Consider the following 24959-nt stretch of genomic DNA (forward strand, 5'->3'; position numbering starts at 1 on the left):
ACCTCTCTCTCTCTCTCTCTATCTCTGTGTGCTTATATGTCTATGGTTCTCTTGAATTATCTCACATTCAGCAGTATTAAAGCATGAGAATAGGAGAGCCTAAAAGGTGTTCTGTGAAATGCCTCAATGGGCGAAATATATTGAATAATATCAGTCTTTTCACTTGCAGCTTCCTTTTACATTTACATGTATTTATACACAGAGCCATAACAAACTTTCCTTCTAGACTGGTGACACGTGTATGATGTACTACATTTCTGTTACAAGGATATTCCATTTCTCTGCTCTGATGCATTTGCTGAGTGCTCTTGAGGCCTTTGCCGTGTGCCATGTCCTTCATTGCAGAGTATTTAGTGCCTCTGTCTTGCTGAGTGCTTCTGATCCTTTTGTCGTTGGCTATGTCCTTTATTGATGGGAAGATTGTCTTCTTCATTTGAGCTGGTGCTTATGACAGTAGGTATTCTTTCCTTAACAAGCAGGTCCAAGCCGAACAAAGGGCCATTAGGCCATAATATTCATACAAAAAAGTGATAACTAAGGCATGTGCTTCCTTTCAGGACTACAATTATGTGCTGTCTGTGGTATGGGCCAATAATAAGAGCGTGCCCTTAACGTTCGAAACGTATGTTTTGCTCTACCAATAATTACAAAATGATAGAGATCTTACTCTGCTATTAACTCTCAATTTTACCCAAAATAAGATTGAAACAAGTTGATGTGATTGAAGAAATTAATGATTCTAAACATGGGAAAACTGGTGTTGGAAGAGGTGCAATAGCAGCTTAGCATACACAAAGCTTTAACAAAGTGTATTAAAAATAGTATTTTCGTGGGCATTAATTCCCACAAGTTAGTTTTTAAAATGAGCTTTGTTTTAAATCGGGTTGGTGAATTTTTTTAGTGCAATTGGGTTTGAATTAACTGGTTTATCACTGTAAGCCATATGGTTTGAATTAACTGGATTTGTTTTAATGGTTGCTTACTCGCTAAACATGCTTTAATTTATGGACTGCTTTAATTTTATACTGTTGCACTTTCTACTTTATGAATAGAATTGTAATTACTTTGTATATTTATTTAATTACTTTATGCTTGGATGTTAAAATCTTAGTTAAGCGTTCTTTTAGTGTGGTGGTAGTATTTATTGTGGTGGCAATGATGCTATTTTTATTTGTCTGTTATTCTAATGTATCTTGACTTTAATTTTAAACTAATCTTTTTGTTTTCTAATGTATCCAAATATGTAATTATTATACTTACCGACCTATTATTATCTAAAGATATTTGCTAAAGTTTGTTTTTTTGTCTCTATGCATTAAATTATTCATTAATTAAATTTTTTTTAACAAACCATATTATTTTTTAAAAAAAAAACCTGTTTAACCCAACTAGGCAAACGTGTTTTGTACGTGCTCCTGACCTAGTGTGTGTGTGTGTATATATATATATATATATATATATATATATATATATATAAATATAAATGACTCCAAGAGCTTCAACGTCGTACGATCATTTTAAAAAAAATGAATAAATACGAGATTAACATAAAAAAAAAAAATTTAATAATAAACTCTATTCTTTTTTAAAATAATTATATAATACTTATGCATTCCACGATTGCATATAAAATTACTCATAGTAAATATATAAGGACTCAGTTGTGTTCAAGATAAAAGAAACACATTAACATTTTGTGACTACTGGGTGGAGACACCGACAGCTCAACATACCTCTTTGCAATGGGAGATAGCAAGGAATGAGCGCCTTTCATATCTTGATTATTATATTGTTTGCGTCTTTGAGAGAGAGAGAGAGAGAGAGGGTTTTAATGTGAATATGTATTTTCTTGTGGGCGTTTTAATAAGGAGATCAGAATATGATCGGTGGCGGTAGAAAAATGTCCCCGTCCCATGTACATGTATATACGTGCGCGCTTTGCGTATCCAAATAGGGTACATGTTTTTGTTGCAACACGTTACACTTCCGTGGAACGTGGAATTGTATTCTCACATGACTGGTCTCCACAATTGACTAGCGAAAGAGTTTGAATCCACTCTTTTTTTTTTTTTTTTTTAATTTCATCAATGTATAAATTATGCGAGGGTTTAAACAGAAAATATTTCATATTGGATGATTAGATTAGCGACAAGATCTGTGATTTACATTTATCCATTTTGGAACTGAGGAATCGTGAGGATGTTGGAAGAATAGAATTTTTAATCAGATCATCTCAGTTTGATTTCTGTTGACTCACTTGTTGAAATACAAATCTAGCTCATTTTCCTAGTTGAAAACTTGAACCTCCTAGTTGGAGAGAGAGAGAGAGAGAGAGTGCTGCCCTGATTCTCCAGACTCACTAGTTGAAAACTTCCCTCCTCCTGATTCTTTTGGCTGAATCATTGACTCAGTATAGAAGCCATTTTTCTTGACTGTCTTGGATCACCGTTGGAAAGGAAAAAAAAATAAAAAATAGTGCTCTTTTTCTTCCCTCACCAACCCCATGGGCCCCGCGGACCAACTCTCATTCCCCACTTTTTGAACTTTCTTCATGGTTTGTCGTTGTGTTAGAAATATGTATACCCCTATCGACAAATCTTGTATTGGATGCAGTTGTTCCGGTTCTGTTCGTCCGAAATCATTATTGTTGATAGTGGAGTATGCCACAAAATCAAGAAAACACTCTCAAATTTTACAATCTAAATGTCGGGATTAAAAAGACCCACATTTCTAGAAAGAGAGATTTTCATTCTATTCAAGAAGACCATACCCTAAGAGGGAAAGGACGGTATAAATAGCCTATATAATTGTAACCCCGGCTGGCCAGCCATCAAAATCCATGAAGTGCCACTTCATAACCCCTTATGAGAAAGAGGAGTGCACATCACTATTTTGAATTTCGTACCATACCGGTCAGTATAGTCAAAATTTTTCGTACTGGCCACTGAACCGGTATAGGTACCCTACATGTTTCGTACTGGCCCAAATACCGGCTGTACTAGCCTCAATTTTAGCCTGTATTGACCTATATTTTGGCCTTCAAGTTTTTTTTTTCAAACTATAAGTTTATTTTTTGATCCCTAATTCAGACTAAGCTATTTATAATTTATATATATATATATGTATTTATATATAATTTATTCATATATAGACTATTATTTTAAAATATAATTTTTATATATATTTATATATATAATTTATTCATATATCGACTATCTTAAAATGGTATACGAAACTGTACTGATATCAAAATATTTCATTTCAATATCTTCACCGTTACAACTTTCGATATATTATTCAAAACATTAGTGCACGCTATGAGTCATGATATTCACGCCCACTTTTTACAGGTTGTTGTTCAATTTCAGGAATCAGGATATTGATTAATAAAAAATATGAAAAGAAAGTAGGTAAATCTTCAATTATGAATATGAGTCATGACATTCACGGGCTGTTGTACACGCCGTTATACGGACATGCCAAAAAAATTGTACTGTCGAAACAGGAATAAACAGTACAAATTTTTTGGCCTGTCCGTGTAAAGGTCGTGCACAAAGCATGGGGTGTCCATCATTTTTGTTAATATTATTCCAAAGCCAAGAGTTCAGCTAATAACTCCAGGAAATATCAATCGATTTGGAACAACAATTAGTGGAACTTGCACAATCATTTTCCCGTGTTTCACATGTAAAAGAAAAATAACCAACACAAAGATGCAACTTGCACAATTATTTTCACAAAGGTCGGTGAAGAAATCAAAGATTAACATGTGAAATAGATGCATCAGTGGCTAATTGTATGGAGTTCTCTGGAGACCTAGTTTGATGGAACATGAATTTCACCAAGGCGGCCCAAGATTGGGCAGTTGGCAGCATTGAATAGTTTTTTGGTCTTCTATACACCATGATACCGAGAACACAAGGTGCTGACACGATGTGGTGGATACCCACTGCTAAAGGTATATTCGTTGTCCGTTCTTTTTATATAACTCACATAACCACAGAACACTGAGTTCTCATGGAGAATGATTTTGCAAAATAAGACATCTCCCAAAGCGGCATTTTTTGTATGGGCAGTAACATTGGATAAGAACTTGACATTAGATAACAGATGGAAACAAAGAGTGATCATAGTAGAGTAGTGTTACATGGGTGGAAGGAAAAGTGGTGAAACTGTGGATCACTTGCTCTTGCATTGTGAGGTCGCTAGAACATTATGGAATGAAGTGTTCAACAGGTTAGATCTTGCATGGGTGATGCCTGCCATAGTAATTGAGCTCATAGCCAGTTGGACCAATCTATGAGGTCTCCCACAAATCTCAATGGTGTGGAAAATAGTTCCAATATGTATTCTGTGGTGCCTATGGAAGGAGTGAAATGACCGGACGTTTGAAGACAATTAGCGTTCATTAGAAGAACTTAGATTATTTTTTGTCAGCACTCTTTTCCTATGAGCCACAGCTGTAGATTTTCGTAGCCTCAATTTTCATGAATTTCTAGTTTCTATTTCCTCTTCCTAAATAGGTGTTACCTTTTGTATATCATCTTGTATACTTAGGCTATGCCTATTCATATCAATATAATCGTTTACTTAACAAAAAAAAATCAAGGATTAAATCTCTCTAGAAAGATGTTGCAATCATTATTTTTTTAATAAGCAATACAAAGATGCTGCAATCATGATACCTTTAATATTTGCGGCGGAAAGCACTGGTCATCTGATGCGCTGTGAGTTGGCACAAAAAATTGAACATTTTTAGGCACAGTTTGAAGGCCTAGGATCAAATGCACAGGGTGCAGAAGGCACTTCGAGTCTTCCCGATAGTACCCCCAAATCTATTCAAGAGGCATGAACTCTACAGCGTCTTCTGAATAGAATCTTCAATTGTACCTAAAAGTATTTACAGATCTGCCGAATATGTGTGTCAAGCTTTCTAGAGCAATAACATTAGAAACGGGAAATATTATGACATTGAAAGAAAGATTTCAAATACAAATCCTAGATGATATTTATCTCCGATTATAGAAGCCAGCTAGAAGATGCATAACCAGATAGATCACTCGCTAGAATTTGCAAGCCCAACCATGTTGAGCATATGGCGATCTTCCTTAAACCTTTCTAATACAGTACCTTTGACAGCATCATGCCTTCTCTGTGCACCTTTTGGGACAACCCTCCAGCATTCTATCACTTCTGGGCATATTTGACTGGTCTTCGAAAGGCAAGGACTACCAAATGTGGTACAGTTAAATGTATGCCCCTGATCGAAGGTTGCAGAGAGAAAGAGACCGAAGTGATTCACTTGTCCCCCAAAACCAATGCCATTTGGGATGTCCTCTGAACTGAAATTCACAGCACACTGCAGATACGTGGACACTCAAGACCTTAAGAGTATTATTTGATTAGGGAAACAACTAAATCCAAAGCAACTTCTGAGATACATTTGCTTTCTGTGTCACATGTAATGCAACTCATGTCGTCACCCAATCATTTAACACATTAAAGCACTCCTCCAACAATAATCATTTTGAAAGAAAAAAAAGGCCCAAAGAAACTTACCCACTGTATATTATTGTTTGCTCCAGTAGGCCTGAATGTGGATGCCTTTGGATATAACTGAAAAAGAAAAGACTTCATGTCTCCATAGAAATCACCATGCCTCTCCCAACGCTTAGAAGCATAACCTCCATATATGTGGCCCTCTTTATCCATAATAATCAACACAGTCGGGCCATCATCATTTCTGCAGTTCAATTGAAGAATTACCCTTTCAACTCCCACTTAAAAAATAGAGCAGCAACCAAGAAACTGAAACAAAAAGGGAACATTTAGCATTTGGATTTCCAACACACAGTAGAACGACATCAATATCTTTATTAATAAAGAGCTCTTTACTTGATGGATAGGTGTTGGCACTAACTTTGAGAACATCTCATGGGATAACAGTTGCTTCATTTAAGCATGCTTGGTGTTGAGAATCAGCCTGAATGTGAGGAAAGGCATGATAGCCTCCTTGCTGTTGATATAAAGGTTGATGATGTTTTCTTGGTATTTATAAAGCCATCACAACATGTTCCCATGACTTCTCAAATGGTTAACATCAAAATCAAACCTGAGTGTTGGTGCAGAACCCATGAATTCCCCACCCTCATTGTTTTTCTTCATGTAGTTTATATATATTTTTTGCTTGCTCAGTATACAGCACATGAGAAAGACCATGTTTGGAGCATATTTCTTCAATTATTGCAATTGTAATCGGACCAAAATTAGCATCATCATGTACAAGAGAAGACGTGATGCCAACCCTAAAGATAAAAGCAGCAGCAGCAACTGATCCTCACAAGCTAAGCAAGCAAAATTAAGAGAAAAGCTTGGCAGAGAGATGGCCAGCTGGTGAAGAATTTATGCTACATAGTTTATCCTTCTGAAAGAAGTATATAATGCACCTCAGACACCAAATTTTGGACTCAAAACAAAACTGACCTCAAGGAGTGAAAAACAAACTCAGCTCACAAGATATAGGAATATAATTTGGTATCGGCTAATCCAATAAGATAAATTTAATAAGATCACATAGTTATTGTCTAATTGAATGAGAAAAATATGTCACTCACGATATGTTGCCCAGGAATGTGTTGAAACTTTGGCCATTGTAAGCACTATGGTATAAAAGTTTCCATTCCTCCAGCTCTGGCTGCGAAAGGGCGCCTCCTATATGCCAAGCATATTCCTTCCTCAATAGCATCGTGTTAGGATCAACACTCTCCTGATGCAGTAGACAAGGAACTTGAGACCCCAGTTTCCCTACACCACAAAAGGGTGGAAAATAAGCTTTTCTGAGATTTCAAAAGAAAGGAGTCACGAGAGTTTAGTATATATTCTCCTACACTAATCCAGGATCTGAAATATACAGAACTATATATTATTAGATCTAACAATTTTAGCGACATATGCATTTGATTAACAATTGACAAAAGTGTTTTTTTTTTTTTTTTTGGGGGGGGGGGGGGGAGAGGATTTCTGCAAACATGGTTTTAGCAATTTGTAACGTGTTTCTCCAAAACAACAAACAACTCATTATTTTTGCTAAATCAAATTTAAGAAGTTCCGGCCCACCACTTGAATATACGGACTGTGCTATATAATGAAACAGTAGAACTAGAAGAAATGGAAATAAAAAAGATTAATGTCTAAAGATAAGCAGAAAACCTGGATCAGGTGGCATCAACAAACTTCCAAGGAACTTCCTGACAGATGGGAGAAGAGTACACCAATTTCTGAAATCTTCAAAAGACATACTCTTTTCAGCACTTCCATCAACATGCTTTGAAAACGTTGCAGCGTTAAGAAATATATCTGCAATGTCCTTATGTGAACTCGATCCAAGTTCAGTATCTTTCTCTGAGAATATAGTCTCAAACATTGCACTTAAAACAGATTTCAGATCAGACCTGTCCCAAAATGATACACATCAACACAGACCCAAAAACTGAAGTGCACAAAGCTGCCATCTAAAAGTTTCATAGCATTACGCCCCCATTTATCTAGTGCTTATATAAATGTATGGGAAAATTACATTTTGCATCCCCTATTTACCCCCTTTTTTCTCAATCCGCGCCAAATTAACACCCTAAACTACTAAGTTTTGATAGTTTGGCCGTCAGCTATTATTTAACTGTCAAGTACAAAGCAAATTTAATCTGAGTAAAGAAACTGAACCTAGAAGTACCAAACATGTAGAAAACTCTACCTCCCCAAAATGTCATCGCCTGAAACGTCTACTAAAAGGTAAATGAACTCTTCAATCTCATCTTTCGATCCTTTCTCATAAGTCGCCTACAATACACATTAAGCCATACAAGCCTCAATACATCCACAAACACAATGCAATATCCAATCACCGACGTTTACATGCTGTTAATTTGAGAGTAATTGGAACGGCAAGGGGCTGTATTAGAAGGTTGATTGCTAATGGAATCAATTTCACTTTGGTCTTGAGGTGGTCATTTGCAATTTACTTTGGTATAGATAATTAGATGACTAAGTTTCCGCACTTGAAAGAGAATGGAAATTCACAATTGTCCTTCAAGACTTCAAAATGGAACTTACTTTCGCAATAACGAGATCATGAAAGGTGAGGCGTTGATCCTTGCGTTGCTGGGAGACTAAATCGAACATTCGGTCACCCAGAGGATCACGATGTCCGAAATACGTCTGAGAGAGAATGAGCAACAAATTCAATCAGGAATGCTCGAGAGAAGGGAATAATTTGGAATCGAATCGAGGAAAGCGAAGGAGCAAGTGTAGAAGGCGGACCTTGAAAACAGAGGGAGAGATGAAATGGCCATTGCTCTGTGATTGGGCAGCCAGAGACAGGAACAAGGATCTGAGGTCTTCGAGTTCATTTTTGGTGAAAGCTCTACAATTAATCAACGAAATCAGTTAAAACTAGATAAATATATATGTATAAAATTATAAATATGTGTGGGGAGAGAGAGAGAGAGAGAGAGAGAGAGACCTGGAGGCAGTAGCGAAGCGGGGATCCGCAGTAGGTGACTGAGCATTGCCCATTGCTTGCTTTGATGATTGATCTGTGAACCGGTTTCCTATCTGTTTCTGGGATATATATAGAACTTTGTTTGGTTTCTTGTAGAGCTCTCTGATTTTGTCCTTTGTGTTTTGCGTTATTTCAAATGGACCCCAAACTTTTTTATATGTAGGTAGGGAAACTTGCAAAGAGTGCGCCCCACTCTTACCGCTGGGCGGTACTTTTTTTTTTTTTTTTTTTTTTTTTTACATTTTTTAAATATTTTTAAATATTTTTAAAAAATAAAAATATATATATAAATATATTTAAAATCATTTTCTTAATCACTAAGTAAAAATATAAATAAATAAATTTTTTGACCAGCGGTCAAATGAAACGGTCAAAATGAAGAGGTAAAGTAGTTTTTTCCAACTTGCAAATTATTTGTTTATTTATGTAATACCCGGTCCAAACCCAAGAAGAGAGACTCGGCCCACTGTCGGTATTTTTTTAAAAAATAAAAAAGGGAAAGGGTGTGCAGCGCACCGTTTTTCGACCGAAAACGACTTTTCACTTTTCACTTTTCTCCTTGAACTTTTACCGAACTCGACACACTCCCTCTCTCTCTCCCATCTGCCTCCCCTCTACGTCCCTCTCCTAGTTTGTTGGCGCTAGTAAACCCTCCGCCAATCACTCTCGCGTTCTCTCTCTCTCTCTCTCTCTAACTCTCTGTCGATCTCTCTGTTTTCGATATTATTTCCTTGGGTGACCAACTAAGGCCGTCGGAGCCAGCATGCTGCCATGCCACCAAGGTATGTCTTGGATTTTCTCCCTCTTTCCGTCCGATTCTGGCTCACCCTATATGAATTGCTCTCTCTCTCCGTGTGGTCCCTTACCATCTCGAGCTTGGTTGTAACCTCGTTTTCAATGTTACAGGGCACCTCAAAGTTCCTAGACAGTTGGGGTGTAAATTTGAACCGAGTAATCATAAAACCGACCGGACCCGATTTCATGGTTTCCAATACCAGACCGAACCATCCTGGTGGAAAAAAAAATATAAAAATTAATATTATATATATATAAGTTTTATACAAAATTGATATTATACAAAATATTTTTTATATATAAGTTTTATATATAATATATAATTTTATATAAAATAATTTTATATTATAATTTATAAATTATAACATAAAATGTTAATCTTAAATATGAATATTTGTAATTTGTTTGATCATATGTTATTGATATAATTATATATAAGATAATGTTATTATAATTTATAAAATAAAATTTTAATCTTAAAGATGAAAATTTAATTTATCATATGCTTTAAACATAAAATATATATTTAAATTATTAATAGCATTTTATTTATAACTATACTAATTTATAACTAATACTAATATATTATATATAACTAAATAATCACGTATAAAATAATAATATAGTAATTGATATTTATAGTAATTGATATTTAATTAAATTGATATTTAATTACTATACTAGTAATTGATATTTAATTAAATTGATATTTAATTACTATACTAATACTATCACTAGAATACTATTAATAATATAGTTATAATAAATTAAACTTACTATAACAATTAACAAACTTACTATAGCTATAGTTATATTTATATTAATATAGTTATACTAAATCACTATAACTATATATAATATTAGTATTAGTATTAGTATTAATATAGTATATAGTATTATTATGATAGTATCACTATAATAGTACGATATATAGTTAGTATTATAATACACTATAGTATACTATATATTAATATCACTATATATATAATTTATATATATATATATAAAATATATACCATAATATATATTATGCACATAGAGCAAATTTTAGTCCCAAAGGCGAAACGTCGTCGTTTAATGGGACTATATATATTACGGTTACATCCCCCCGCGCTCGACCACCTCTGCTCTTACCTCTCGAGTCCCTGGGTCCCCGCAGCCGTCTCTCACGCCGTCAACAGCCCCTCGCCGTCGACACTGTTGGTCCGTTCTGTTCTCCTCCACTTCCAGTTGTTCCCGTGGTACAGAATCACAGATATCGTTTTCCCCTCTCTCGGCAAGCTAATCGGTATGCGAACATAGATATGCTTTCTAATTTTCAAAATCTTACATTTACATCATGAATCATTACAATGTTTCAATTCATTGCTAATTGATTCATTTCATTTAGGGTTTCTATCGAATTACAGATTTGAGATTTAGGGTTTTTTACAGATTTCGAAATCTGATTAGGGTTTATATTTTATAGTTTTTTTTTTTTTTTTTTTTTTTTTTTTTGTATAGCTCCCCATCAAGCTGAATCTGTATTTTATAATTGTGGAAGGTATAATTTTATATTTTATATTTTAGGATTTAGGGTTTATATATGTTGTATAGCTCCTCGTCGAGGATGAACATGTATAGTTCCCCATCCAGCTGAAAATAGCTTGATTTCTTTCCTTTTTGTTTTTGTGGGTAATTTTGTTTGTTTGTTCATATATATATATATATATATATATCTGTTAGTAGATTTGAACCTGATAAATTTTGTTGGGTTGCATGGATGTCACAGTGATTCTACTGGTTTGGTTTTCTTGTGTGTTCTTGAATCATTACAATATTTTGTTGCATTGTGTGTATTCTCTATTTGAATTGCTTTATGTGTGTATTCTGAGTGTATTCTTTTTGTGTGTATTCTTTATGATCTTTCTTGCATTGTGTGTATTATCTATTTGAATTTTCTGTTATTGCATTGTTGATTTTTCTTTCTCTATTAATCTTTATTCTGTGTATATTGATATAAGGAACCCAGAAGCGTTTTCTCTTGTGCTATGTAACGAGAGGCAGGGTACTTTGCCCTTTTGGCTTGTCGTTACAATTCATGTACTTGAGATTCCTTTATATCAATTTATTTGGTGTCCATTGAACACTAATAAAAAAAAGTCAGTTTTGGTTGATCCTTCTTTTTTTCGTGTATTTTTTGTGAACTGGTATCAATATGTGCATAACTGTATATTGTAAAAACTTTAATGAGCTTCTGATTTAGGATATATTTTGTTGTTACAGTTTTTTTTTTTTAAATCAGATTTTATATTTTTATAGCAGATTTTTCTATATCAGTTTTTTTGTTATAGCAGATTTTTTATGGCAGAATTTTTTTATGGTAGATGATTAAAACCGGAAAACCAGACCGGACCGGACCGGTTGCACCCCCACCTAGACGGTACCACCTCGCTCTCGAATTCGATGGATCCACCGCAATGAGTTTTGGGTAATGTAGCATCCAGCGTTAGCTGTGTAATCGCACTGTAATTTCGGTGAACTGTACGTTTGGTGCCTACTGGAAGTTGGGTTGTTTCTATTTGTATTCTGGAAATTTCTAGATTGAGTGATTTCATAGTTGGTTGGTGTTCGGAGGGTGCCCTATTTGTGAATCCGTGAGTGGATGGACGTAAATTGTGGGTTGGTGTCCCAATGTGGCGGGAGTAAGTTTGTAAATAGTAATATGCATTATGGTGAACTTTAAGCGAATCCAAGGAATTTGGGCTACTCTATTGGTGGAGTAGCGAGTTTTGGGCACTGGCCCGGGTCATTATAAACCCGAGGCACCATGTTGGATTACTTTGGTTGATGGGCTGTTTATGGGCTCATATTGAGCTATTGTCGGGTTTTAGAGTTTTATTACTTAGAATGGTGTTGTGTTGGTATGATATACTAATATATTGGTAGTATTTTCTGGATTAGGCTGGGACACTGCTACTGTTCAAGTTCAAATCTTAGATGGTATATTACAAAAGTTAGGTAAATAGTTGCTCCTATAGTAGATTTTGCCTTAAACTGAACGAGGTCGATTTTGTAAAAAACTTGCATATTTTGTTATGAAAACAGTCTCGATTATTTTCTACATTAGTCTCTGTATCTGAACATTTAAACATGACATTTTATCATTACTGGTGTAGACATGAGCAAATTTTTGTACCTTATTTCTCTACTGCATAAAATGTGAATATGAAGTTTGAAACTTTTATCTGATTATATGATATATACATATATATGCGCTCAGTAATCTGTTATGATATGATATTGCATGTGTCCTGAGGCATAGGATTATGTTCTGTGTTGGTTAGGAGCCTGCCACGGGTTATAATTGTAGACTCCTTATGTCTGACCTTGTCACGAGTGTAAAATTGTGGCCTCTAACCCAAGCCCATGGACTGTGGCCCGTGGTTACTGGGTACTAGGAAATGGTACGGTCTTTTGCGACTTTAGGGCTTGACTCTATGAAATTTGTGTTGACTGAACTCACACTGACATATTACCTCCGCTGTGGCCATCACAGGTCTGCTTCTTCTCTTTTGAGTTTCACATCTCTCTGTCTCTCTCTCGCCTTTTGTTTTGCTTAAGGTCGCATTTTCTTGAAGTGATTATTAATTGATTTGTAAAAATATATAGATTTGTAGGCAGCAGTAACTCGGATTCTAGGAAATGAAGCTGAAGGTTGTGGGCAAGAAACTTTATGATTACATTCGCTATGATCTCAAAGAAATCGCTTTCCCTTCATCGCTTCCAGATCCCCCCCATATTAAAAAACGGCGTAAACTCACCTGGCAGGAGCGATTCTTGGTATCTCGCTCTATGATTATTCTTCTTTGTTCCTCAAAAAAACAATTTGGTTCCCTTGTATTTGACCTTTTTCCAGGCAAGCGCATTGAAACAAATATCTGCATGTGTTTATGCCCCTATTTGGTTGTGCAGGTGTTGAAGGAAGCTTGTAGGCTTTATGCTGCGAGCTGGGTACGAGATATCGGTCCGGATCTTCGGCCAAATGATTATAAGAAGTACGAAGAGAGTGATGATAAGCCTGATGGAGCAAAAAGTAAGACAAAAGAAAAAGAACCATCAACGTTGGAAGATTTAGGTAATAATTTCATTAATTTCTTTCTCATGGTTTGATTTCAGAAAATTTTGAGGAAATTCTTGCAAACTTGTTATCTGTGGATGTAAAGTGGGCAGTTGTTCTTTGTGAACTCTGTATCGTTGTTCCCAAGGATTGAGGTTGTCTCCTTAGGACCTTATCCATGTCAAAAAAAAAAAAAAGCCCTGTAACTAAAAGCTTTTGGACTTTTAACCCTTAGAGATTGGCTTAAGTAGTAAAGGCCTTGATCTTGGTGGTATGCTCCCTCCAATTCTAATGTTCAAATCCTCTCGGGTGCAAATAATTTCCAAGAGCCATCAGACATCGGACCGGGGGAACTTTCCCTTGAATTACTTGAGGTTCATTTGCGGAAAACTCTTTGTTGAGGGTCTGTGACTCTGTGCACCCTTGGGGTTAGTTGGGACTTTGTTCTGAAACTCCTGGTGCCAATAAAAAAAAGATATAATGTCATTTCGATACTATTGGGACATTAGTTTGTTGTTCCTAAATACATGTATTCAAGTATACTTGCGAAGGAAATAAATTGATTGAAACCTAAAAAGCAAGCTTGCAACATCAGAACATATTCTTATCAGTTTTCATGATTAAATAGCAAAATGTTGGGTGGGACATGGTGAGCATATTTCTCTACTCTTGCTAATGGAGTAAGATTCTGTTCAGTTGTCTACCCAAACATTTGCTGCAAGTAGACACGGTATGGCAACATAACAATATATCTAATGCTGTTCTCTATAGTGTTCACAGACGACATTAAATATTGTGACATCCACATATTATGTACTTTTTTGCATCCTGTCTATGTTTCTTCTGGTCGCAGAAAATGTTGAAGGCATATGTAGGGGTACTGCCAAAAAAATGTTGGTTCAGTTTGTTCTGCTAGGATTAGCATAATCCAAGAAGAAACCCCTTTCCCCCTCTCTTTTTCTCTTCATCAAAGTTTCTGTTGTTCTTTAAATGGTTAGTTTTGGACACAGCTCTGGTAATAGATCTTCTTCAATCTGTAGTTATTGCGTTGAACCATGACTGTCGTTTATTGCTTGAAAAAATTAACAGCGGTGGCTGCCAGAGGGGGAATGGAGACATTAAGGCCTGCTTTGCAGCGTGTGTATATGACGAGAGCTTCTGCCTATAGAGATGCGCTCAAAAGTTTCATAGAAGGATATCAAGAAGGCATCCAACAGGTCATGGAGAAAAAAGAGGATTCTGAATCTCAACCAAAAAGCAATGCACCCAAAAATCCACCTTGACCTTTTGTAGGAGGGAATAAATCAGTTTTCTTCTATTCACACAACTGGTAGAGCTTTTTACTTCTCAGATTGTAGGAAACAACTAGCATGATCCACTCCATTCAGAGGTTTTATCTCATTGTAAAGCAAAACTTGGAAAAAAAAACTATCAATATACTGGAAAATTTTCTGTATAGTCGATTCCTTCATAAGAAACTACTTAATCGAGTGGCAGTGCTGAGACTTAGGCCTTGATTGTGTAAATTTATATTCAGCTATTTTTTTTTCAAATATCATTCAAATATAAAATATTTTTTTTTAATTTTCAATTTTCAATTTTTTCATCTAATAATTATCGTAAATTTTACTGCCTGATCTCGAAGGTGACTGGTTCCGTACTTTCTTTATGCATCATACCGTCAAGTATTTTTGCTCTTGTTTTTGCTAGCCAATGATATGGTTAGGCATGATCTTTATTGTACAAAAAACATATAGCATAAAAGACCCAAGTGAATGACTCTTTACACTTGTATAGGAAGAGTACAAGCCAATCAATGCCTACCAGCTAAAGTTCCTTGGGCCCTGGGGGCAGCTCGGGTGCAGAATGATCTCATCAAAACTCTCTACCGCTCAAAGAAGGAGACAGAAGGAAATCGACTTTATAAATTGAATAAATATAGTTATAAGTTATATTAAAAGTATTTATTTTAGATATGACATTATCTAGATTATACATCGTCTCAAGTGAGTGTTAAAAATAATCAATTAGAAGTAATTATTCAATAAGTGTAAAATGTGTATTGCCATCATGACTTCTCTATAACATTACGATATTTTTATCACAATGTAAATGATAATACAGATGCAATGGTCATTTTTTTTAGTGAGAACTAAATTTATTTATTTTTATTCATTCCTTCTTCCCTTTAGATTTATTGGTCAGTACTTGTGTGAAAAAATATATATTTTATAATATTTTATTCGGTTTGATGTGAAAGTACCCAAAAATTGAAAATAATTATTTAAAAAATACAAAATGGACGAGACTCTTTATCCATTTAATTTCCTTTTTCTGGAGGTTTTTTATTTATTTATTTATTTTTTATTTCTTCATACTCCATAGTGTCCGGGACCTTCGAAAAGAAGGAAGAAAGAGCGACGCGTAAATAAAGAGATCTCAGAAGACACACGAGTTTACAGGGGGAAAAAGCGACGCCGTGTTTTCACGAATCGAATTACGGACAGCTTCGTGGTCTCCGCTACATGCCGATTTTGCTGAGCCTTGAATCTGTGAGTTCCGTTTCCCGCATTTTTCCTTCAATTTCATGCATCTTCGTCACTAGGTTCTGTTTGGTTGGTGAGGAAATTTCGGAAATCAACCGTCGTACAAAGTCTTCGTGTATCAGATTAAAGCGAAAGCATTAGTATGTCTGTATTTGTTTATATTCCCGCCTCTTTTACTCTGGATTCTCTACAACGACGCAGGGCGAAAAGGTGAGGGTTGCTTGAGGAAGCTTTTTTTTACACCCAAAGCTTTACTTTTCTTTCATGGTCTTTATGGAAATTGATTTAAAAAAAAAAAAAAGCCTTACGTTTGAATATTATTGAATTTCTTACTGAAAAATCTGATAAGCTTCGAAATTTTATAGAGTTGGTTTTTGTGGCTTTTCTGCTTCTCGAAAATGGATAACGCTTTTAACTTTCGTCCGGTGATCTGTTATAAAATTGTTCCTCATTTTTTTTTTTTTTTTTTTTTTTTTGTGCTGCAGATTCCATAAAATGTGTAGCGAGATATCGACAAATGTGTAATGCAAGTTAATTGTGTGACAGGTTATGTGAGAGCTGACTGTAATGATGTCGCGGCCCTGGGTATTGGTTTGTCTGCTCCTGTTAATTGTATTTACATCACAGTTTGAGTGGAAGCAACAATACGGGAATGAACTGGAAGCAAGTCCAAACGCTTCCCAGAAACAGCGTTATATATCTGACAGGGAGGAATCAGTGAAAGAAAAAGTGAGTTTGAAATAAATGGGTTATTTTACTTTCGGTCCATTGCCTGAATGTTTGATTTGTTTGTCCACATAAATTTTCATTTTTTCTCTGGAAAAATGTATTTTAGACTTTGGTCTGTAATATTAACTTGTGCCAGTGGACTTTTTTGCTACTTTTGTGTAACCGTAAGATTTGGAAATGGACGAGAATTTTTCAACCCTAAAATGTTCTCTATATGGGGAATAGAGAAAAAAAACCTCCCCTCCCAGTTCTATGTTGTTGGGATTATTTTTTTTTTTTAAATGGTAAATAGAGCAACATGCTACACAAGTAACTGCCATTTTTCATGTAGCCGGTATTATTATGATTAATCTTATGTTTACTTAGCAAACAGACATTAAGTTTTTTGAATTGGTATTATCTTGGGCTTCGGTCATTAGTTGTAATGAGGACTGTTTTCATGATCTGTTTGTATCCCTCACTAGTGCTTAATGGTACTTAGGCAGGCATTTTTTGTGTATACTTCATCTGTACTTGGGCTATGCTTATTCCTATCACTAAAGTGTTACTTTTACTTGAGGATAACTTGAGAATTAGGGTTCAAAACCTTCTTGTAGTTGAACTTCTGTCTGGTTTGGACCTTTTACAAATTAGTTTCATTGTTGGTGATTTAGAAGTGAAGCGGGAACTTCAATTCACGAATCAGTCTTCATTAGATAGATATTTTACATGATAATATCAATTTTTAGATGCAACAGAAAGATAGCACAGAAGGCATCTACACGTTGTTGAGGCATCTAACGATAGGGAGGATTTAGTATGGATTCACTGTCCACAACACCATTGCTAGCTGAGGGAGCCTGAATTTATTCAAGGTGTACGTGAGTCCAAAACAATTAAGTCAGACTTGGGTGTGGCCTGGTCTAGACAAGGTTCAGCCTTGGTAGTATTTTCTTGGTAGAGGCAATTTGTTGGCTTTTTGCATGATTTCAAACGTTTCATCTGTCCTGCTAGGGAACTCTTGAAAAGTTCCTATGCAAACATTGACCTTAGTTATCGTATTATTTTATCATTCATCCCCTTTGCTGTAGTTGTTGACCCCACCACTAGCCAGTCAAAAGGAAAAGAATTTTGAAGATTTCTAATCACCTCTTTACCCTTGTCTTCTACCTTTGTTTTCTAAGGAGTCTTTCATTTATTTGGTGACAGCTTCATCCATTTCATTCATGCACTATGGCTTCTCGTTATCAACTGAAAGACATCTAGTCAGCATCATTTTTTTAGAAGTTCCAAATCAGAAAAGATATGTACAAGACCTTTCTTAGATTTATCTACATGCAGAGAATATGAATATGAAAGAAAGGAATTTCCATTTTGTACATGCCCGCAATGTCTAGTCAGCATCATGGCTTCCCTAAAAGTCTCAAACCCTCCAAATGATGCCCCCAAATGCTAATTCAGTCCCTTAGATCTTCTGGATCCACTTTGGATGTTAATTCTGTATTCTTTCCTGTCATCTACTATCAGTCCTGCTTTGAATTATCTAAATTACTTTGGATATAGTTGCCCGTTGTATCCAGTGCCATTTATTATCACTGCCAATTAAACTTGTCTACTTTACACAAGATCTGTATGCTTGTCCTCCTTTAGCTATTTAACCAAATATAGTACAGTGTATCTGGTGTGTGATATGGTATAGTTTGATTAAAATAATAGAATAAGCAAAAATGGCATATCATAAGAGGATGAGCCAGATTCGATCAGTGAAGTTTTCCGAACTCCTCATGCAATTTTAAATTTTTTTTTGTTATTTGGTAAAATGCCAAATGCTATTGTTATTCCACATTCTCTCTACTCAAATAATAGGGCCCCCTATTATATGTCATAACTTTTGCGAAAACTTTTCTAACTTGAAGTGTGCACACACAAAGGGCCTGCCTTAGTGAGGGTTCCAAGTCATCAAAAAAATGAATCGCAGTTCCTGTAATTGTCTCTTGGAAAGTTCTATCTCAAGATTTCTGATTGTATGAAATTTTCTTTTTCTACAATGCAACCATGTCCTATACTTTCACATTGCCTTGTTGTTTGTTTGCTTCACATCATATATTATCAGATGGTTACCTGCTTCATTTTTTAGATTTTCCATATGTTAATCTGGGTGTCTTCGGTATTTAGTTTAACTAAATTGCTAGGGTTGGAAGTTCAAGCTTGATTGTCCAGATGGCAAAATTTCATCTTAGATTACATATTAGGCGTCTTTTTTTTTTGGCTAACAATTTTACTGCAGATTATACTCTCTCAAGAGAAGAATATTCAGAAACTTAACGAGCTTGTGCGGAGTCTTCGAGAGCAATTGGTACAGTGCAAGGGTGAAAGTGAGGTGGTCAATGGCACAGTGACCCCTTTGACTGAACTTCTAACTGAGCTTGAGCGTCATCCAATCTTGGAGGATTAGTTATGGTTTTGGACATGTTGAATCAATATTCTAATATCCTGTAAGTAGGAAATCTAATTTCCTTCGTAAGCTATCTTGATCCTTACAAGGTTCTATCAACATTGTTACAGTTGACTTGCAATTCATAACATTAATTCCACCTTCTATGCTGTCAATGCTTCATGTATCACGAAAGTTTTTATGCTATATCCTTTACTCCATTTTTTTTATTGTATGTAGCAATGCCCAATCTTGAAGTAATGGCATGATGGGACATCTTGATGGCATAGATGAGTAGATACTTCAGTTTTGGAAGTGACTGAGAAGTTTTGGTGAGTTGGAGTGGTCATGTGAAGGCAACCAAGATGTTTCAATTGCAGCTCTTATTATTGAACAATTATCTTTAGAAGTTCTTCGAAGTCGTCTGTGAAGATGAAATTGTTTTATTGGGGTTAAATAAACAACTCGTATTTAGCAGATGAGAAATGCTATATCTACATAGAGATTTTACAAAAATAAATTCACAAATTGGCATAGTTTCATATGATACGTTAGATATGCTTTATAATAAAAGTATTTTTATAATCTAATATATCATATCAATCAAGTCAAGTCAATTTTTTAATTTATTTTTGTTTGATTTTTTTTGTGGTTAAAAGCATTTCTCGTAACAGATATAATTTGAAAAAATTTGAAAAATCAGTTGAGGCAAAATTTTCTTTTCCTAATCTGTTCATCTCCTTTCGGCCACCCTTCTTACCCAACTTCCCTTAATTATTCAAGATATATTAATAGGAAAAGTCTTCTTGCAAGTGAATTCATGCATGAAATTGCTCATTGATACTGACATGTAAGGCATCCGTTTAATAAAATGGTACGAATTAAAGATGAAAATAATTTTTATGAGACAAGATTTTTTTCTTCTTTCAAAATTTTTATTCTTTTATTTTTCTTTTCAATAAAAAAAATTATATCAACGTCACTACGCAGTTCAGTACATCAAACCGTTCGTAACTATCAAGGCTCCTTCCAACCGATCTCGTTTAGAGGCAATTTGGGGCACCGATCCAGAAAGGAATTAAGCAAAACGGAATTAATAAAATTGACCAGTACTTGGACTCACTTTTCAATGGGTCCCAAATGCTATGCCATGGGATTATTATAGAATATAGCTTGTTGAAAATATGGGCCGCGAGCCACTCTGTCGGCAGAAAATAACTTGTTTCGGCTGGACCCAAAAAACCATTAATTAAAATAAACAATATATCGACAATATAGAAAGAGGAGTCTGGGTTGGCTCTATATTCGGATTACAATAGTTATTGACCAAACTTTTAATAAAGATAAACATATAAAGTCCAACATATAAACAATATTTATAAATATCCCAATATAATTTTTACACAACATTAAATGTTCAATAAATTTTATGATGCTCACTTCATATGTCTCTCTCATTTTAGCTCCTAAATTTCTATTAAAAAAAACTTTAGAAAATCTCTATCTGCATATCTCTATGCGGCTTAAAAAACCTCCATTTGAGAGTTTCTAATGCCTTGCTTGTTTTCGTAGATGAGATGAGATGAGTTGAGTTGAGATTAAAATTAAAAGTTAAATAAAATATTGTTAGAATATATTTTTTTAATATTAATTTTGTTTTGATATTTAAAAAAGTTAAATAATTTATTTTATTTTATGTGAGAATTTAAAAAAATTATAATAATTAAATAAGATAAATTGAGATAAATTATAAAAACAGACGAGACGGTATCAATAAGAGAAAAAACTAAAAAATATAGGCATAAATATTTCAAAGGAAAATTTGTTAAAACATTGGAAATCTCAATGTTCTTGTAGGAAAGCATTTCAATTCCCTGAGAGGTTCTTGGTGGGGTTTGGTTGGCACATAAAATGAACGAGTTAATGAAGTTTGAATGCTTCTCTGCAATGAAATTAAAAGGAACAGAACTTTCACCTTCTCTCTTTCTCTGTCCAGATAATATATATATGGAGGCTAATCAATCTGTACTGTAGGTGTGTAAATGCTTCGCATCTCATTTCAATGTGGAGGAGGTTGAGAATTGAATTCAAGTTTCATGAATAGAGTATAAAAAAATAAAAAAAATTATAGCATACACCCGACTTGATTTACACACAAATAAATCTTTTAACCACAAAAATATCTCATAAAAATAAATTTATAAACTGATATGACTTGATATAGTACGTTAGATTGTAAAGTTATTTTTATTGTAAAATTTATCTAACATATTATATAAAATTATTTTAGTTTGTAAATTTAATTTTATGAGATCTCTTTGTACCTCTAATACTTCTATTACATGTTAAAAAAATACACTTATTTTACGCATATAACCCTTTTTTTTTCTTTTATATGTACATATAAATGCAAGAATTAAATACGATCATACATCTATGAGCTACTAGATTCCTTTTTACTTTGTTCTTGCTCAGATTAAATAAATTCAGTTTTAACAACCTGATGTTGGGTTCTGCTGCAATGCTGTGTTTGGTAGCTGTTTTGAGAGTAATTGTATCAACTTCCTTGCGGCGTCACACTTATTCTGTCTCTATAGTTTCCCTAATGCCTCGATCTACTTCTACAATCACTTTCACTTTCAAGTATTTGCTACACATTTTTGGTCAATTTAATGCCCAGAAATTAAGTTACAAAAAACGGTGACATTATCTCAATTCCATAAAGAGTAATGTTATACACTATACTCTTATCTTATTTTGATCACATTAATTGGTATGTGGTACAATTATCACTATTAGATGATAAAGAAGTATGTAATAAATGATCATTTAATGGTGATAAATATGTCACATCATACTTAGTAGGATGAAAGTGAGATAGTAATATAATGTATAAAATTTTCTTTTTTTTTTAATACGAGTTGAATTCTTGTTTATCATGAAATTAGGTTTTATGTCTGCAATCAAATTATTTATCATTTTCAGAGCTACGATATGTTTATTTATTCAAAGCTACGATAGATTTTATTCAAAACTATGATATGTTTATTTATTTTTACGAATACGGGTCATGATAATTATGAATTATGTCTACAATTGATTTGTTTATTACCTTCTTGTATTAAAAAAAAAAACTGAGATTCAATGCATTTTCATAAATTTTTGTTCACTGATCATCATTAGTTACTAGCTAATAAAAATTAAATTCACCTACTATATCTTCATACTAAATCATATCACATTTATATAAAATAAAGTTCGAGTCATTCACTATGAACAGATGGAAGTTAAAGAAAACGTTCAAAGATCGGACGGTTGGAAAAAAGTACCGATCGGTTTTGTCCCAAGTTGTTGGGATGTTGATCCAAACTTCATTCATCCTATTTAATTATGCATATATCTTTCGTACTAAAGGACTATGATTTTGTCAATCTGTCTGATGATATACTTCCCCATAATGATGAGTCCGATGCCCTGCCAATTTATAAGTAGGTTTTGTTAAAAAAAAAATGTGCCGAATTTTCGAATTTTGATAATTAATTATAAAGATCTCATCTGTTTTGTGGGTGAAATATTAAGGAGGGACACAAATTTTCTGCCACCTACCTACGTATCCGGTTTGCAGGCCGTAAAGAACGTTTGTGAACATGAGTGGGGTTACTATGCCGTCTCATTTATTGTTAGACGTAATGTTTAGTAGTTTTTTTTTCATATTTTTTAATATATTTAAATATTTTTAAAAAATAAAAAAATATACCAATATACTTAAAATCACTTACTTAATTTCTAAGTAAAAAAAAAAAATTTAACCAGTAGTCAAATGGAGCGATAAGAGTGGGGCAATATAGTAGTTTTATCCTTGTGAACATATATAATTCTCAAGCATTAAAGACTCTAACACGCCATTTATACATTTTATTATATATATATATATATATATATAATAAAATTGAATTTATATGTAATGATCACATCAACGGACTATAATTTAATTTTGAGATAAGGTCGAAAATCAAACTAAGAGATAAAGTCAAGAAGAGATATGACACTAGACAAGTGGACTCAGACTCCTAAAATGAAGTGGACTCAGACTCTTAAAAGGAAATAGACTCAGACTCCTAAAAGAAAAAGATTTCATAAGATAATTACTCTAAAGAAATAGACATCTATATCTATGAGGAGATCCCTCACAAAACAGACAAACTAGAGCTTCATACCCCCAAACTCTACCACACATAGCGATTTCAAATGATATTCTCTAAATTCTTCCATTGTATTGTGCGATATATGAGGCCATGAGAGATTGTAAAAACCACTCATTATAGTGGAATCGCCCCAAACAATCCGTAAACATAGACTTTATGTCAAATTACGTAAATCTTTGTCTCTCTTTATTTATTTATATTTACTTATTTGCTATTTATTTCATAGATGAATGCGAAGAACACCGCATCAACGTCCAAATCACTATTGTGGGTTGAGAATAATTCTTTCCTCCATTACAGCCTGTTATGCGAATTTAAGCATTAACATACATATATGTGTGTGTGTAAGTTAGAATTGAACGATGGTGCATAACATAAAGTTATGATAATTCTTCATATGTTTATTTTGATAATTTGGATTATAAAGTACACAATTCTTGATAATTTGAGAATATATATTAAAGTATAGTTTCTTGCAAAATTCTTGAATTTACCATCTTTGACCACGTCGATTCGTGTTATACATTTTAAAAATAAAAAGAAATATTTTGTCCATCCCATATAAAACCGTTCGAATAAAAAGAAAAATCATTTAATTGGATCACATTAATCGCCTTGTCAAGAATGCAAATCTTTTAATATTATTCATGTTTCGCCCATGATGCATTATTATTTAGTCGTATTTAAGTACTGATTGTTTGCACTATTATTTATAATATTTATTTTATATATATTTATATTGGATGGTGTCATTTTCATTGGCAACTAATTAATGAGTACGTAATATATTGCATGCATCCCAATCCAATGTACTGTGGTTATAAATTTATAGTATATTCACAATAGAGGCATTCAGCAGGCAGGCAGGCAGGCAGCGGCCATGAGGCTGGAACCCTTTTAAGCCAACAGACAGTACTATTGGCTTTTAAAAACATTGCAATACAAATGCATACATTAAATGCATTTTCTAATATAATAATAACATTACACCAATTTTTCAAATTATTATTAATAATCGTGCGGGGCATTACACACCTACTTTCATATGTAAACTGAATGAAAAAAAAGAAAAAGAAAAAAAAGAAGAGCTTTGTCACATTAATGATGTACTAAAAGGGAGTAACTTCAAAAGAGAATTGGGAGTTGGGATCGAAGACATGCATTCAGGGAAGGGAATTTATTTTCACTGCTTTTATGCATCAGGTGCATTTACACACGTCTTATCAGAGGATTCAATGGACAAATTGGAGGCGTTAAATTCAGAATTAATTGAGGCTTCGTAGCCTGCCATTTTATTGAATATATGTGTATGGTAATTAGTACGTGCTGATCATAATTCCTTTTTTTTTTTTTTTTTCGAACAAAACAAAAACAAAATAAAAGGATTTTATGCATTATAAATATTTGATAAATAATAGTTACAGTTACGAAAGTGTGTAAATATTGTATAATTATTTTAAAAAAATAAATATATATAATTCATATGAAAAGAAAATTAATTTTTTAATAATAAATCATACTTTTTTTTAAAACGATTGCATGACACTTACGTACTCTACAAAATATTACTCTAAATATTTATAACAAATCTACAATCTAACAGCATTTTTCTTTT

General features: G+C 33.9%; 4 protein-coding genes across 10 annotated transcripts in view; 2 read left to right on the top strand and 2 right to left on the bottom strand.

The window, feature by feature from the left end:
* The window catches only part of LOC121267918 (secoisolariciresinol dehydrogenase-like), an 8798-nt gene extending 7024 nt beyond the window's left edge, over positions 1-1774 (bottom strand). The window contains exon 1 of the mRNA XM_041172020.1: positions 1734-1774. Within this exon, the coding sequence (XP_041027954.1) occupies positions 1734-1774 (41 nt within the window). The remainder of the gene's footprint in view (positions 1-1733) is intronic.
* A 3020-nt stretch (positions 1775-4794) lies between these two features.
* On the bottom strand, positions 4795-9215 carry LOC121267745 (MTOR-associated protein MEAK7-like). Of its 3 annotated transcripts, XM_041171774.1 has the most exons (9): positions 9074-9215; positions 8519-8606; positions 8317-8419; positions 8110-8214; positions 7751-7836; positions 7210-7451; positions 6615-6804; positions 5560-5743; positions 4795-5359 (listed from the first exon to the last, which is right to left on the bottom strand). In XM_041171774.1, the coding sequence occupies exons 2-9, from the start codon at positions 8569-8571 to the stop codon at positions 5057-5059; spliced, it is 1266 nt and encodes a 421-aa protein (XP_041027708.1). In that variant the 5' UTR covers positions 8572-8606; positions 9074-9215; the 3' UTR covers positions 4795-5056. The 3 variants fall into 3 exon arrangements, with proteins under 3 accessions (XP_041027708.1, XP_041027710.1, XP_041027709.1); XM_041171775.1 differs by lacking the exon at positions 9074-9215 and having other exon boundaries at positions 5329-5450; positions 8519-8684; XM_041171776.1 differs by lacking the exons at positions 7751-7836; positions 8519-8606; positions 9074-9215.
* A 16-nt stretch (positions 9216-9231) lies between these two features.
* On the top strand, positions 9232-15029 carry LOC121267748. 2 transcript variants are annotated; one of them, XM_041171781.1, is made up of 6 exons: positions 9232-9339; positions 9464-9485; positions 11772-11822; positions 13004-13174; positions 13307-13469; positions 14541-15029. In XM_041171781.1, the coding sequence occupies exons 4-6, from the start codon at positions 13037-13039 to the stop codon at positions 14732-14734; spliced, it is 495 nt and encodes a 164-aa protein (XP_041027715.1). In that variant the 5' UTR covers positions 9232-9339; positions 9464-9485; positions 11772-11822; positions 13004-13036; the 3' UTR covers positions 14735-15029. The 2 variants fall into 2 exon arrangements, with proteins under 2 accessions (XP_041027715.1, XP_041027714.1); XM_041171780.1 differs by lacking the exons at positions 9232-9339; positions 9464-9485; positions 11772-11822 and having other exon boundaries at positions 12270-13174.
* Positions 15030-15808: 779 nt separating this feature from the next.
* Positions 15809-19304, top strand: LOC121267751. 4 transcript variants are annotated; one of them, XM_041171784.1, is made up of 3 exons: positions 15809-16003; positions 16483-16726; positions 18993-19304. In XM_041171784.1, the coding sequence occupies exons 2-3, from the start codon at positions 16565-16567 to the stop codon at positions 19158-19160; spliced, it is 330 nt and encodes a 109-aa protein (XP_041027718.1). In that variant the 5' UTR covers positions 15809-16003; positions 16483-16564; the 3' UTR covers positions 19161-19304. The 4 variants fall into 4 exon arrangements, with proteins under 4 accessions (XP_041027718.1, XP_041027719.1, XP_041027721.1 ...); XM_041171785.1 differs by having other exon boundaries at positions 16544-16726; XM_041171787.1 differs by lacking the exon at positions 15809-16003 and adding an exon at positions 16010-16207 and having other exon boundaries at positions 16544-16726.
* Positions 19305-24959: the final 5655 nt, after the last annotated feature.

Source organism: Juglans microcarpa x Juglans regia, chromosome 5S, assembly GCF_004785595.1.
Source record: "Juglans microcarpa x Juglans regia isolate MS1-56 chromosome 5S, Jm3101_v1.0, whole genome shotgun sequence".
Lineage (NCBI taxonomy): Eukaryota > Viridiplantae > Streptophyta > Magnoliopsida > Fagales > Juglandaceae > Juglans > Juglans microcarpa x Juglans regia.